General features: G+C 39.5%; 2 protein-coding genes across 3 annotated transcripts; one reads left to right on the forward strand and one right to left on the reverse strand.

The window, feature by feature from the left end:
• The first annotated feature begins 212 nt into the window (after nt 1–212).
• On the forward strand, nt 213–3773 carry LOC116334388 (acyl-CoA-binding protein-like). The gene is made up of 4 exons (XM_031757802.2): nt 213–320; nt 566–683; nt 3181–3243; nt 3344–3773. The coding sequence occupies exons 1-4, from the start codon at nt 315–317 to the stop codon at nt 3415–3417; spliced, it is 261 nt and encodes an 86-aa protein (XP_031613662.1). The 5' UTR covers nt 213–314; the 3' UTR covers nt 3418–3773.
• Nucleotides 3774–4804: 1031 nt separating this feature from the next.
• On the reverse strand, nt 4805–13620 carry LOC116334407 (secretin receptor-like). Of its 2 annotated transcripts, XM_031757833.2 has the most exons (13): nt 13428–13620; nt 13224–13323; nt 12810–12920; nt 12287–12393; nt 10710–10819; nt 10482–10614; nt 9933–10086; nt 9785–9845; nt 9626–9695; nt 7561–7652; nt 5661–5799; nt 5536–5577; nt 4805–5430 (listed from the first exon to the last, which is right to left on the reverse strand). In XM_031757833.2, the coding sequence occupies exons 1-13, from the start codon at nt 13494–13496 to the stop codon at nt 5245–5247; spliced, it is 1374 nt and encodes a 457-aa protein (XP_031613693.1). In that variant the 5' UTR covers nt 13497–13620; the 3' UTR covers nt 4805–5244. The 2 variants fall into 2 exon arrangements, with proteins under 2 accessions (XP_031613693.1, XP_039462274.1); XM_039606340.1 differs by lacking the exons at nt 12287–12393; nt 12810–12920; nt 13224–13323; nt 13428–13620 and adding an exon at nt 11806–12007.
• Between the last annotated feature and the right edge of the window lie 205 nt (nt 13621–13825).

Raw genomic sequence — 13825 nt, forward strand, 5'->3', positions numbered from 1 at the left:
AAATCACAGTGATCTAGTGGTCATTAAAATGTGTCTAGAATTTGCAAATTGATGACGATGAATCTCATAAATAATGACTGTAAACTGCCTTTATAGGTTAAAAGTATCGGAATTGGTATCTGTACCGCCAACAGTAACTGTATTTACTTGGTATCCAGTCAATACCAAAATGCAACGAACGCCCCAAAAAAAAACATAAACCCTCCCACTTCCTTTCTCTCAACAAATCACAGCACAGCTGAGACAACTGCAGCGAGTTGGGCGAGCACGGCCTTCGAACAGGAGCAAAGGTGTGCCCGAGTTTCACTGCAGTCATGACTGTAAGTATGACCTCTTTAGTATTTCAAACTTTACTGGAATCTTATCTAAAATATTAACATTGTTTCTAAGCGATTCTCTGTAATGTTGACTTACGTATAAATCACAAGGCAGGAACCAGAGCGTTTAGCTCGACAGGTTCTTGTAGTTGTAACTAGGCGTTAAGTTTAAACTCGTTCCTTGTTATAAGCACTGAGATGGGCGAGTGGATATGATCTGAGGATATGCTGTGACTTGTCCTAACTAGGAGGCCTTTCACAAAGCGGTAGAGGAGGTGAAGGTTCTGAAGCAGAAACCGAACCAGCAAGAAATGGGAGATCTGTACGGCTTATATAAGCAAGCTACAGTCGGTGATATTAACACAGGTGAGTAGCGTGACTGTGGCGTGTGTGTGTGTTTGACGTTATGGAGCCACTAAAGGTAACTGCCTGTGCATGTGCGAAAGCGGAGACGGGTGGTACTGAGAAAAATCAGGTTTGACGAGTTCTGCTTGATTTGCTGAATAAATTCCCACAAAGATTTGAAGTTTTTTTTTTTTTTTTTTTTTTTTTTCTTTAAACTTTTGATGTATATCCCAAACGATATATATATATCTTTAAACCTCTGATACCTTAAAGGGCTTATTATGCTGATTATTTTAATCCCCATCAGTGTTGTCAAACATAGGGCCCGGTGGCCAGAATTGGCCATTCGAAGACTACAATATGGCCTACTGGACAGCTTTGGCAAATATGATCTAGGGCAGGGGTCTGCAACCTTTTACACCCAAAGAGCCATTTGGACCCGGTTTCCACGCAAAAGAAAACACTGGGAGCCGCAAATACTTTTTGACATCTAAAATGAAGATAACATGTATATATTGTTTTTTATCTTTATGCTTTGTGAGAACAACTAAGGTGTGCTGCTTATGAAATCCATGAAGTGCTACAGAGAAAATTAAATTATATTTATGTAATCAACACATTTTGAACTCTTAAAGAAATATAACAAAAGGAAAGACACCCAGCTGAACTAAAATGATCCATGTAGCAAACAAAAACTGTTGTGAGCCGCCACCCTTATATCGCCTTTGGGCTGTTGGAGCCTTGACCTGACTCTTAAAAAATAATTGGAAAAAAGCACTATGCTGCTGAAAAATGAAAAATAGATATTTGCAAAATTCTGCCTAAATATGTATTTTACCTGGTTAATGCGTGCGGCGGGGCGTGGTTTGCAGCGCCGCTGCAGGGGAGGCGGACGCACCTGAGCGACACCCGCAATCACGCCTCGCTGCCTTTACATCTGCGCTATCTGTGCTGTTGTGTTGTTGGTGGTGTATGTCGGGCTGTGAGCTGAAAAGCTACAGCCGGCTGTATGCGTACAACAACCGTGTGTGAAAAGTGCTCAATAAAGAGATGCTCACAAGCATGCTCATGGAAACATCATCGGGTCTGCCGTGATTTGTTTACAATGGGACTTCTGCTCCTGAACCTCTGCGCACAGAGTCCGCAAATCGGGGCTATACGAAGTCAGTTTACGCAGGACTGTAAGCTGTCATCTGTCAGGCGTGAGCGGTGTTTGTCTTTAACATAGTTCACGGTGGAGAACAGCTGCTGACATAATGTGGATCCGAAGATCCATAATTGGCCTACCTGGGGTTGAAAGTTTCGATAAATGCACGGCGTTTCGGCGGGTACACCGGCTTCCGCGAGTGTGACTCCTATTTTGAGCGATGAAAAAATAATAGAATATAATTTTATTTTTATATTTCAATATCACAATAATCTTCCAATTTAGAACTACGAGTTAAAAAGAACTAACATAAAGAAATTACACTTCAGCTAAATACTTCTAATTTATTTGCCCAAACCACGCGGAGCCGCAGTATAAGGACTAAAGAGCCGCATGCGGCTCCGGAGCCGCAGGTTGCCGACCCCTGATCTAGGGCATAGGGCAAGGGCAATTTTTAGACTTTAAACTGTATTTTTAAAAAATAAGTTTTAGAACTTTTCTTGCTGATAAAGACCCCCCCCCCCTCCCAACACACACAAACACAGCTATTCATACTACAAAAGTAGTTAAATAATAGATAAACAATTAAATGAAAGGAATACTCCAGTTCTTCAGTAAAAAAAATAAAAAAATATTATATCAGTTAACAAAATCTTTGTTTTAACCTTTGGGACAGTCAGTGCAGTGAGTACTAGAATGTTTTCCTGTACATTTTATGCATTTATCATGTAGGAAAAACTGAGCTGTTCCTTTGAAATTGCTTTTCCTTATCTTATATTAGGATATCTCAGGGATTAAATGTGTAGTTACACGTCTTTTCACTGACATGTGGTCTTCGATGTAAAGACGAATTTGACATATTATATATTCTTTCTTTGTTTGTTTTTGAACTAAAAATTAAAGTAGCTTTGCATGATTTCCTGTTCAAAATAGTCCATATTTATCTCGTAATGTGTGAGGGGGTTTTTTTTTGTTTTTGTTTTTTGTCTTTTTGTCCTGTTTCTCTCCCCTTATCCCACAACCAGTCACAGCAGATGGCCCCGCCCCGAGCCTGGTTCTGTTGGAGGTTTCTTCCTGTTAAAAGGGAGTTTTTCCTTCCCACTGTTTCCAGCTGCTAACTCACAGATGTTTGTTTGATTGTTGAGGTTTCTCTCTAACATTGTAGTGTCTATACTTTACAATATAAAGTGTCTGAAGCGAATGTTGTTGTGATTTGGCGATACACATATATATATATATATATTTATATTTGAAACTGAATCGAATTGAATTGCAGAGCCTCTGCAATTTGTTTCCATATATCACTTTTATTATTAAAGCATCAAAAAAGATATTTTCCATGTGATTAACTCACGGTTACTTTTTTCACAGAGCGTCCAGGGTTCCTTGACTTTACAGGAAAAGCAAAGTGGGATACATGGAATGCAAGAAAAGGTCAGAGATATGAAGCCTTTGAAAACAAATCTCAGCAATGTCACATATTTCGTGCAGTAACAAACTACTTTCTCCTCTGTGTCCATTTCCTGATCGACAGGTCTGTCCAAAGAGGAAGCAAAGGCCAAATATGTCGCTTTGGTGGAGGAACTCAAGGAGAAATATGGAATCTAGAGTGTGTGTTTCATGACTGTGTGCATTCAGATGGTTGACAGGGATAAGCCATCCTTATTGGAACCGTATTTGTTCTTGTTGGCAACAAAATGGGACTGGAAGCGTTCTGGTTTCTGTTTTATGAGTTCTACTGAACCACTGAGCAGGCTTTGGTTAAACGCACGTAAACTGTCCTTTTTGGAGACCCCACCTGGTACCACTTCATACTAAACTAAACCAAACCAGCTTGTTCTAGCTTCATACTGAGGATAGACATGAATGCAGTACTGGGCTTCTTGCCTCCTATCAAGACAGCAAATAAGTGTTTTGTAAAATGTCTGAAAAATAAAGACTTTTAAATAATATTTAAAAAAAAATAAAATCTGTTTCTGTTGTCTTCGGGAAACTCCTTCCTTGCCATCAGCCTTGCACGTTTGCCACAGATGGCTGATCTGTGTTCAGTCTGGCTTCATCTAATAATCTCACCCCGAGCTTCCTTCAGCTCTGGAACACATCACGGGTGGTGGTGCTTAATCTCAGCTGACGTCTTGAGTCAGAGGGCAAGAAAGAAGCACTCTTGTGTGGTTGAGGGCAGTAGATGTGTGGCTAAAGCAGCGGCCTGAGGTGCCACTGCTGCTCCATAGAATAAAACATACTGCAATGTCACCGTGGTCATCAAACTGAATTAGTTTTAAAAAATTTGTTTTTTAAAAATCCAGGCTGTTTATTTGAAAAGATAGTGCTGAGTGCTGTTATGGGAGCTGTAGGACATACTCCTCTGGAGCTTCAGCTATGCTAAGGACAAAATCAGGATGCCTTTAACTCTGTTTGGACAATTCCCTCTTTCTAATTTCCTGTCTTTAAGAAATTGATTAAAATGTTACTAAAATAACTACAGCAATCAACATGGTAAATGGACTTGCTCTTATATACTGCTTTCTGCCTAAAGCCCTTCGTACAACATGTCATTTTGATATTTAAATGCTTCCTCACATTCATTCCTCATCGAATCGTGATCATCTACAGTATGTTGCACTCTTCTGAAATACTCACTCTGTGCCACAAGATGGTGCTGTGATCAAAGTTATTATAGTTAACTGAAACTGAACTAAAAATAGGCATTAAAAGCATTTGAGTTAAGTAAAATCAAACTGGAAATTTTATTTTTAAACAATGTATAGTGAACTTAAAATATTTTTCAACTTGGAGCACTGAAATCAAAACTACTGGAGGGAAATAGCCTTAGTTTTAGCAACTGTTGGTTTGGTAGAAGTTTGTACCACAAATTGTCTGATCAGGGTGTGGATGTGGAGTCTTGCAATAAAAATCCCATCTGGAAATGAACTGAAAGCAATTTGAAAAAAGTCAAAATGAAGTAAAACTAAATGCAAAAACAGAACTCTGGGAGTGAGCTGATGTAAGCTTTATTTAACCAGGCGAGTCATTAGGAGCAAACACTGATTTAGCGCTGTCACCTTGCAAAAGGCAAAACCTGTATTAGGAAATGGGGGGTAGGACAAAAAAATTAAAAACATAAAAGAAAACATTTCAACACAGTAAAATTAAAGCTTAGTTACAATGTTACATCCATTTTTTTTAAAAAGAGCTTATTAAACGTACACCCTGGACAGGTTGCCAGGGTAACAGAGGGTAGCTACATTTTGCATAAAGTGATTAGAGAAAGTAGCTTTTTGTTCACCGACTCCTAAAATCTTCCTGTCAGTACTTTAAATCTCCAAAGCGTCCGATGCTGTTTTAAGCAGCCAAGCTGTCGACTGTCGGCACTAAGTGAGAGTCCTTCATGCTATGGATGAGACGAGCGAGAAAATGAGCCGATCCCAGCTTGAGTCACATCTCCACGGTGTCCACGGGGAGCCCACTTGTCGACAGGCTGCCTGGAGAGCAGGGCAGCAGGGAAACCTGGGTGTGAGGGGTCCCGCTGTGGCTGATGGAGCCGTGACGCTGGCTGCGTCTGCTGGGCAGGTGCTGAGTCAGCTTCCACCTCCTCCACCGCCTCTGAAATTCATGCTGCACCTGAATACACACATGACAGACCCCGCCCCCAACACACGCACGTTGGTCCGCATGTTCCAAACTTTCCTCTGAATCTGTTTATTGTAAAAGCAGAAGACTTCTCACCTCTCCGTTCACAAAGCAGTAGAGGACAGCGACCACAAAGCCCTTCAAGAGAGAAAGGTCAGCTGATCATGTGGTTACATTTGTCATTGAACTGAGCGAAATGGTCAGGGTGTCACCTGGTTTACCTGAGTGGATGACAGAGCCAGCTCTACAAAGGTCCAGATCTTAAACATAGAGCTGCTGACTTCAACGGGCAAGAACACGAACAAGATGTAATGCACGCCAAACAGAGCCACCAGAAAAAACGTGGACTTGATCAGCCTCCTGGGGCAGGAGAAATTAGCATTTTTGTTTGAGTGACAGTAAAAACAACCCATTCGTGTCTGTGATGTGATATTTTTGCACTGACAGCACTTAAACTAGAAAATTGCATGCACATCCAGCTGAAAGGGTGACAGGTGCTGGGACAACAAAAGAAAACTGGAACTCGAGGACAGACATGTTTGAAAATCTGTCATCATCTCATTCTTTTTGGTACCTGCTAGATTAAAGAAAAGTAGGATTTCAATCCACGTGAGAGTGCTTGGAAAGTTTATTGGAAGCTTAGGGTTAGAAATGGTTAAGAAAACTATTAAAAACTAACTTTTTACTAGTCAAAATATGTGCTACATGGTATAGTTTTCCCTGGATGCAGTCACCCATCTGTGTTTGGACTGCACAAGTGTCTGGATCTGTTCTTGTGGGACTGAGTTCAGTGTCCGGCTGGTCATTGGTTGCGGCTGCCTCTGGGACATTGACCCAGCCTGTCACAGGCTCATGTTCAGTAGCAAACATACCAGGACTAATTGCTAGCTAAGGAAGTGTCTGGATGTGCTCTGAGTCCTGATCCAGAAAGGCCTACTTTACTCTGGCAGCGTGGAGACGGGCATTGTTGTGCTGAAACACGAGAACAAGGAGGGGAAGGGGTGGTGCTGCATCTCTACTCCACAGTTTGTCTTTGTCCTCTCTTCCTCCCCTCACCCCCAAATGATGGCAGATGGCTGCCACTCCCTGTGCCTAGTTCTGCTGGCAGCTTCTTCCTGTTAAAAGGGAGTTTTTTCTTCCCACTTTCGCCAAGCACTTGCTCATAGAGCACTGTGTGATTAGCCTTAAAGGTACTTTTTGTAATGACCCTCCACAAACTGGAACAAAATTTTTAACAGGGGCCAGCAGTTTCATTGTTAAGTCTATGGAAATGTTTTTGGATGTGGATTGCTGTGTAACTTTGTTTCTTTTTAGCCCTGCCCCTATTCCTCAGGAGGAATCACATTTAAGAGTCTCTTAGATGTATCAAACATAAGGCCCAGGGGGCTAAAATTGGCCAAGCAAAGACTCCAATCCTGCCCACTGGACAGCTTTGGAAAAATACATATATGTATGTATTTTTACTGTTGACGTATATTCAGAATGATATATTTTTTAAACCCCAGACACCTTAGGGGACTTATTATGCTGAATATGTTAATCTACATCAAGGGTGTCGAACATAAGGCCTGGGGCCAGAAAAAGCCTGGTAAAGGGTCCAGTCCGGCCTGCTTGACAGCTTTGAAAAATATGATGGAAGGCATACAATTTTAGACTTTTAACTGTATTTTTTGATGATGACTGATAAAGACCTCCCCGTCGTCATCCTACTACACCAACACGATTACAACACGACACACTTCTTTTTCTTATATTGAAATATTTCAGGATTTAAACGTGTAAGTAAAGTTCTTTACACTGACAGAACGGGGAGTTTCACAGGTTAAACCATGCAAAATGAGTTGACATCCCTGACTTGCCTGGCTGAATAGAGTTTGCATTGACTTGCCCCATGTTATGGCACAGAGCAGTGTGACTGAGCTCTGGTTAAACTCTCGTTGATATTTCTTCAACACAATGAAACCGTTGTTTTATCACAGGTTTTAGGGTTTTAAACTCTTTTTGAACTTGTGAGTTTACAAAATTACCTTTAGGTGAACATATTAGTATAAGTATAGCTCCATCAGTATGAGTATATCATAGAAGTATAACAGCAAACATTACCCTGTATGCACTACTCACTTATACTGGCTTAATTCGTTTCTCTGTGCATCTGGCATTCTGAGTTTGCTCACCAGTATCCTCAAAATCCCCATGAAAAAGATGAGGTTCATCTGAAATGATAAAAGCAGTGCAAATGATTGTTTCTCCTTCTGTGCTTCTAGTCCCTTCTCAAGTAGACTTTGCTCCAGAGTTGGCCACCATATTGGACATGATACAATCAACAGTTTCTAGAGAAAAATGCGTATTTCCCAACTGGGTGGCAGTGGTTCACGCATTACGTATTTAAAATACAAAATATGAGTAACTGTATTCCGTTACAGTTACCGTTTAAAAAGGTGGTATTCAGAATACAGTTACACAGCGGTCTTTTCCTGTTTCATATGTTAGGCTATGCGCTCTCTATTTTTGGTAATTCCACGCCGGTGGAAACCCAAACAAAACACGCATTAAGAGGCTCTAATGCCTGTGTCTCAATCCATGTCACCTCTACCTGCGGCCCGCATAATGACGTGCCGAAATATTTTAAAAAATGATTGTTCAAAAAAATGATTTAATATGAAAACAATAGGCAGAGTGTTACAGGCATAGCCCTAAAGAATGTAGCCTCGTGTGCAGTGTAGCCCAGTTGTAAGTAAGCTATAAAGACTCGACTGTACACTGTGTTCGTGTTTTCCTCCGAAACAATAAGTTCCGTTGGAGCAGCCTTTCAACGCCTCTCTCTGTCTCTCGCTAGCAAAGTTCACCCAGACAACAAAGTAAAGCTAGTTTTCAGCTATGAGCCCGACATGGAACCCGACGTATTAGCCAGAGGTCCCTTTACTACGGTTCTGAGCTGCGGACCTGTTTTATATACGCGCGGAATAGTTTTCTATACCAGATCGCTGCTAAAAGTGCAGCCTTACCTAATGTCCACCCTACTGTTACTCATTTTATATTAAGATTTAAAAATCTAGTTGGTATTGGTATGGCGGGTAACCTTCAGTAATAGTAATAAATCACACAGCAATAGTACATTCATGTAGTTGTAAAAAGCATGATAATATATTAAGTAATCCAAAGTATTCAGAATACGTTACTCTCAATGAGTAACGTATTCTGTAGTGGAAAACATTTTAAAAGTAACCTTGCCAACACTGGTTGCCACTGTTGAATGTAGTTTTAAATGTTTACTCCCTAAGTCCTAGTTGAGTAGACGTACTTGTAACTTGTAAAAGTGCAACTTTGGGTGCTAGGAGGTTCTCACTGTGATCTGTAGTTTTTCATGTTTGTCTTTAAATTCTTATTAACTGCTAGCTAAGTAAATATGCGAGTTGAAAAAGTGCAATGCAAATCATAAAATGGAGAATATTCACCTTCAAATTACAAGTTATGCCAGCCAATAGATCTTGGAAGGTGAAAATCGTACTTAGAAGGCAAACTGTCACCATGTATGGAGGTTAAAGAGGCTAGCTTGCAGAACTCTGGTGAATATATAGAAAAGAGTGACCAGCAGGTCAGCTGATCACAGCCTGTACGCAAAGAAAATCTACGGGAGCTCACATTAGAGATTTTTTCTTTACACTGAGCCACTACAGCAGATCTCAGGGTTCCCCCCACTTGCTGAATCTCACTGTAACCCCTGACTGTTTTTTTTCTGTTTAGGTGTGGAGGCAATATAATAGTAATATAGCATATAGTTACCTTTGCCTAAAAATAGATGGTAGAATTGTCCTTTAGGGAGCTGATTTTACTTTAAGTACATTTCAGAGGCTGTACTTTTTCACTTTTACTTGAGTAAAGAAGTTGAGTCAGTACTTTTACTATCTTTACTTCTACTTAAGTAAAGAATATCTGTACTTTTGCCAACTATAAATAAGAACACTCATTTTCCCCTCATGACTGGTGGTTGCCAGGTGGTTACAGACCATCATTTTCACTTCATGTGGTTAGCTAAGTGGTAAGCTAAGTTAATTTGCTGCTAGCTTCACATTTAGCTTACACATGATACGTACATTTGTCAATCCAAAAAATGTTCAAAATGTGGAATGTTTAAAAATAATCTTTCAAATAAGAATGAAAGTACAACAGAAAACCAAAGTTTTACAGATATAGTTAGAAGAACTGGCACTCGAAGTATCCACCAAATCCATTCATGCCTCCTGGTTTCCCAACATCTTTGAAAAGAGAATGAGAAAAAACTGTCAAATAATAATATATGACATGATAATATCATAACTGCAAGATTGAGAGAAACAGACCTTACCCTTCATCTTCATAAAAATATTTTGCACACCCCCAGGAGATGATCACAATCAGTGGCAAACCTGTGTGATGAAATAAATCAGTGTCTATAGATCTGAGGAAAAGTTTTAGGAAAGGAGACACCACAAGGTAAAGACGGTTCTTCTTACCCCAGCTGAGGACGATGTACCAGGCCAGATGTTTCTTCAGGGAGAAGAAGGAGCGGTTAACAAGGGTGTACAGGAAGTGGCCCTCTACCAGCAGCCAGCTGTAGTTTGCAAGGATGGAGTAGTTGGAAAACATCAGCACGACCTTACACGGCGCCTGCCTCACCACGATTACACAAAAGAACTTGAGTTAGGCTTATTGTTATTCCAAGTTATCAAAAATAGTATTCGTTTTAGTTCTAGAACAAAATCAACAAGTCTCCTTTTGGCTGTGCTAAAACGATGCCTATGCTAGAATTCAGTGAGTCCATGCTGTTTACATCACAACCTCAGTACCAAAATAACTCCTGAAGATTTCTACTCGCTGCCAAAAGAGCATATTACCACATCCTTTCTTTTGCCTTTACCGCCAACATTTATGCTAAGGTAAGATAAGCCAAGAACTTCTTGGATCAGTTTAACTGAGAAGAAATGACAAAACAGTAACACATTTTTAATCCTATTAAGCCTCAGAACTTGGGTTTCATCAAACAATCGCTGGTCCATCGCTACCGGATAGTGGTCACAGTGATAAATCTCTTCATCTGTAAAGAGCAGAGCATCTCGGATGAAGATGAAGATGGCTCTCAGGCTGAAGGAAATGAACAGTTGAATGTGAATGTAGTTCCTGGTACAATGAAGTTTCCTGAAGAAATAAAAACACGGACAATTCGAGGTTAGGAACTATTCATCGTCTTTAAGCATAGGGTTGACAGTTATTCAGGCCAAGATGTTGCTCACCTAAACACACAGAATATGGTGATGGCAATGATGAGAGAGATGAGGGAAATTGTGTATCCAACTGTGTACATTGTCTTCACATAGGAGAAATACAAGTGGCTGTCTGAGGACTGAATCAAGAATAGACAACGGTATTAAATTATTTTCCTAAGCAGCAGGATATGAGAATGCAGCATGATATAATATAATAACGGAAACTAAGAATACACTGATAATTTGTCTTATTTAACTGCATGTATTCTGTGCAAAGGTTCATGTCTTTATATTTGGCTAGTTAAATGGAAATAACCACAGTGATTTATTGAAATGTACTACAATGCACGGAAATGCAGTATGCAAGGCAAAAACGGATTATATGATTCTAGAGAGCTTGAAAGTCAAAATTTGATATGACCGCCATTATTCTTCAAAAGATCCTGAACTCTCTTAGGCAAGCTTTCTTGTAATTTCTTTAAGTGGTCAGATACTGTTCATCTACTGTAGGTACTTTTGTTTGTCCGATACTCCAGCCTTTTTTCATAGATTTAACACTAGAAGTGGGAACAAATGATGTGCTTCTGTGACAGACAGTAACAAAGTGTCTAAAGATACAATTTTAAATGGGTTCTTTGCTAAGTTGTTAGTTATGTGTAGACACAAAACTAGTTTATCCCTTGAGTTAGGTGGCTTTTTTTATGCTTGAATAATTAATAAATCAGCATTTAGTGGTTTAAAATACAAAAGCAAAAAGACATAATATCAAGGAGGCCATGAAAAGGCAGATTTACAAGTTTGAGCAGAATTAGAAGTTAGCGGTAAATTAGCTAGCTAGAATGTTCTGTAGCTAGCATTTCTAAATAAACCAAAAATGTACAGCAATACTGTGACTTTGAACATAAGCAAAATGGAAAAGTAAAACTAAGTACTGTTTTAAGGGTAAGTTCATTTGGGCTGGTTGGCATTGGCAATGATCTGCTATCATGAGCTAGCTTTAGTGCTATATCAGCATATTACCACAGGAGCAGCTAGGTTAGGTTCCGCGGTTAGCAAAGACAAACACCATCATATATCAGGAAGAAGACACTAAAAATAGGTATCACCTTAGTCATGAAAATACCTGCATAACTCCATCCACAACACAAGCTTAGTCGTTAATGTTTGTGCATGGTCTGTATTAAATTTGTGGCCCTCATGCTCATAAAAGTGTCAAAAATGACACTGAAAAATGTTACAGCCATGTGTCTATTTCAAAACAAAGAACAAAAGCTCTGAAGCACATTAAAATGACAGGAGCCTCATCCAAAGCAGTAAATGCTTGGGTCTGGAAGCAGAGCTGTTTATATCATCACTTAGCAAGTGAGATAAGCACTGGCTTTTAGAAGACTTCCCATGAGGCACTGTTTTTTTCCTTCAGACCTGAGCCTGTTTCTGCTGGAGGTCACTTCCTGTTAAAAGGGAGTTTTTCCTCTTCGCTGTCACAGGTAGGGATAGGGGATAGGGAGTTGTCTGTTCACGATGGATGACATCTATCTATCTATCTATCTATCTATCTATCTATCTATCTATCTATCTATCTATCTATCTATCTAAACACCAACCTCTCCAAGAAATGAGAGACTTTCATTGAAAGAGTAGCCACAAGCATCTTCGTGTGGGATGAGCAGGTCTGTCCAGCCATTGTTTGTGCAGTTGCGATGCACTTTACCTGTGAAAAGCAATAAAATAACACTTGAGTTTTGTCTTGGTGTGCAAACTGCACTGCTATGTATGTGTATGCTATTTTGGGAACCTGTGTGTACAAAGAAAGAAAAAAAAGAACCTGACATCTGCGTTTATTGTATAATCTACCAAAAGAAATGCAGAACCTTTTATTTCCCTCTTCAGGCACTTCAGAATTTATCAAAGTTATCTCCCAGAGTAAACCTACCACTAAAATGTTACCCGGTGTCCTATGTACACATGTATTTTATGGCGTAGTGTTTGGATAGAGACCCTGAGAGGGAGTAGGTGTTTAATTTCCTTATGAAAACAAATGAGGTTACTGGCAAATATTTAACAGGTGCAATGTAGTATAAATAATAGGTGCAAATGAGTGCTGGTGTGTGTGTGTTTGCATAGTACCTCCTGAATTAAAAAACTCTGGACAAGGTTGGGAAACAGTTTCCCCAAGAAAAGCCGGTGGCCAGCAGTTCAAGTCGTCCCACATTCCCTTGCAGTGTACGCTGTTGTTTTCTTAGTAGATCAAAAACAAATATATATTTCTATTTTATAGTAGGTTTTGTTTCCATACAAACAATGGAGCCACATTTTAAAATATGAAACACAATCCACGTCAGGATTAATATTTGGTGCAGTATGTTATGTAACCAGCAGGTGTCGATAAAATACCATTGAGTTAAAAAAAAAAAAAAGTTTAAAAATCTCATTAATTTCAGATATCACTAGTATTCCCTCATGGCACTTTCCACCAAGCAGCGGTCCTTGACATGTCACGACATAGCGGAAAGAGACAATTTAGAAACCGTATTGACTTACCAGCTGTTTTGTGTGATGTTGAAAGTAGCAAATCTTTCATGCACTTTTCTTCCTCTCTCATAAGGCGAACATTAGGATGACAGACTGGTGACGATTTTGCCTGTTTTTGAAGAAAATATTACATTAGGCTCTGCTGATTTATCATAGATTAAAAAAAAAAAAAAAAAAAAAAAAAACTAAACAAGCATGCCTCTTTTTTCTCACCTGTGGGAAAAGTAAAACCCAGATAAGTCCAAGTTTTATCATTAGGTCAAAAACCTTGATTTTCTCCATTAAAATGTGTACTTGCGTCCAAATCCCAGGGTGTGTATATGATTAGAATGAAAAATTAGCATGGCTGCTATACAGCAAATGCGTGAAGTCTGAAAATCAAACATGCGCCTCTTGGGCTTGATAATCACGCAGGGTATGCCTCAGGACAGTTTGATAGGGGCTTTTATCAAGGTCGCGCTAATACAATGAAAACGTCCTTCGCGACTTTCAAAGTGTTTATTTATTTACTGTTAAACGTAGTAACAGGACATCTGCGAATATATTTAGCAACATATCCATAGAAAATCTAAGTTTTAATTAATATATATATATTGATTTACTGTGTAATA

This window comes from Oreochromis aureus, linkage group 23 (assembly GCF_013358895.1).
Source record: "Oreochromis aureus strain Israel breed Guangdong linkage group 23, ZZ_aureus, whole genome shotgun sequence".
In the NCBI taxonomy this organism is placed as follows: Eukaryota; Metazoa; Chordata; class Actinopteri; order Cichliformes; family Cichlidae; genus Oreochromis; species Oreochromis aureus.

Excerpts from the sequence above, each read along its gene's own strand:
- LOC116334388 (XM_031757802.2), top strand. Across the intron at positions 684-3,180 it reads AGTCGGTGATATTAACACAG|AGCGTCCAGGGTTCCTTGAC; the intron begins GTGAGTAGCGTG and ends CTTTTTTCACAG. Across the intron at positions 3,244-3,343 it reads TACATGGAATGCAAGAAAAG|GTCTGTCCAAAGAGGAAGCA; the intron begins GTCAGAGATATG and ends CCTGATCGACAG.
- LOC116334407 (XM_031757833.2), bottom strand. The coding sequence starts at position 13,496 with ATGGAGAAAATCAAGGTTTTTGACCTAATGATAAAACTTGGACTTATC. Across the intron at positions 10,615-10,709 it reads ACCATATTCTGTGTGTTTAG|GAAACTTCATTGTACCAGGA; the intron begins GTGAGCAACATC and ends TTATTTCTTCAG. Across the intron at positions 5,578-5,660 it reads TGGCTCTGTCATCCACTCAG|GGCTTTGTGGTCGCTGTCCT; the intron begins GTAAACCAGGTG and ends TCTCTCTTGAAG.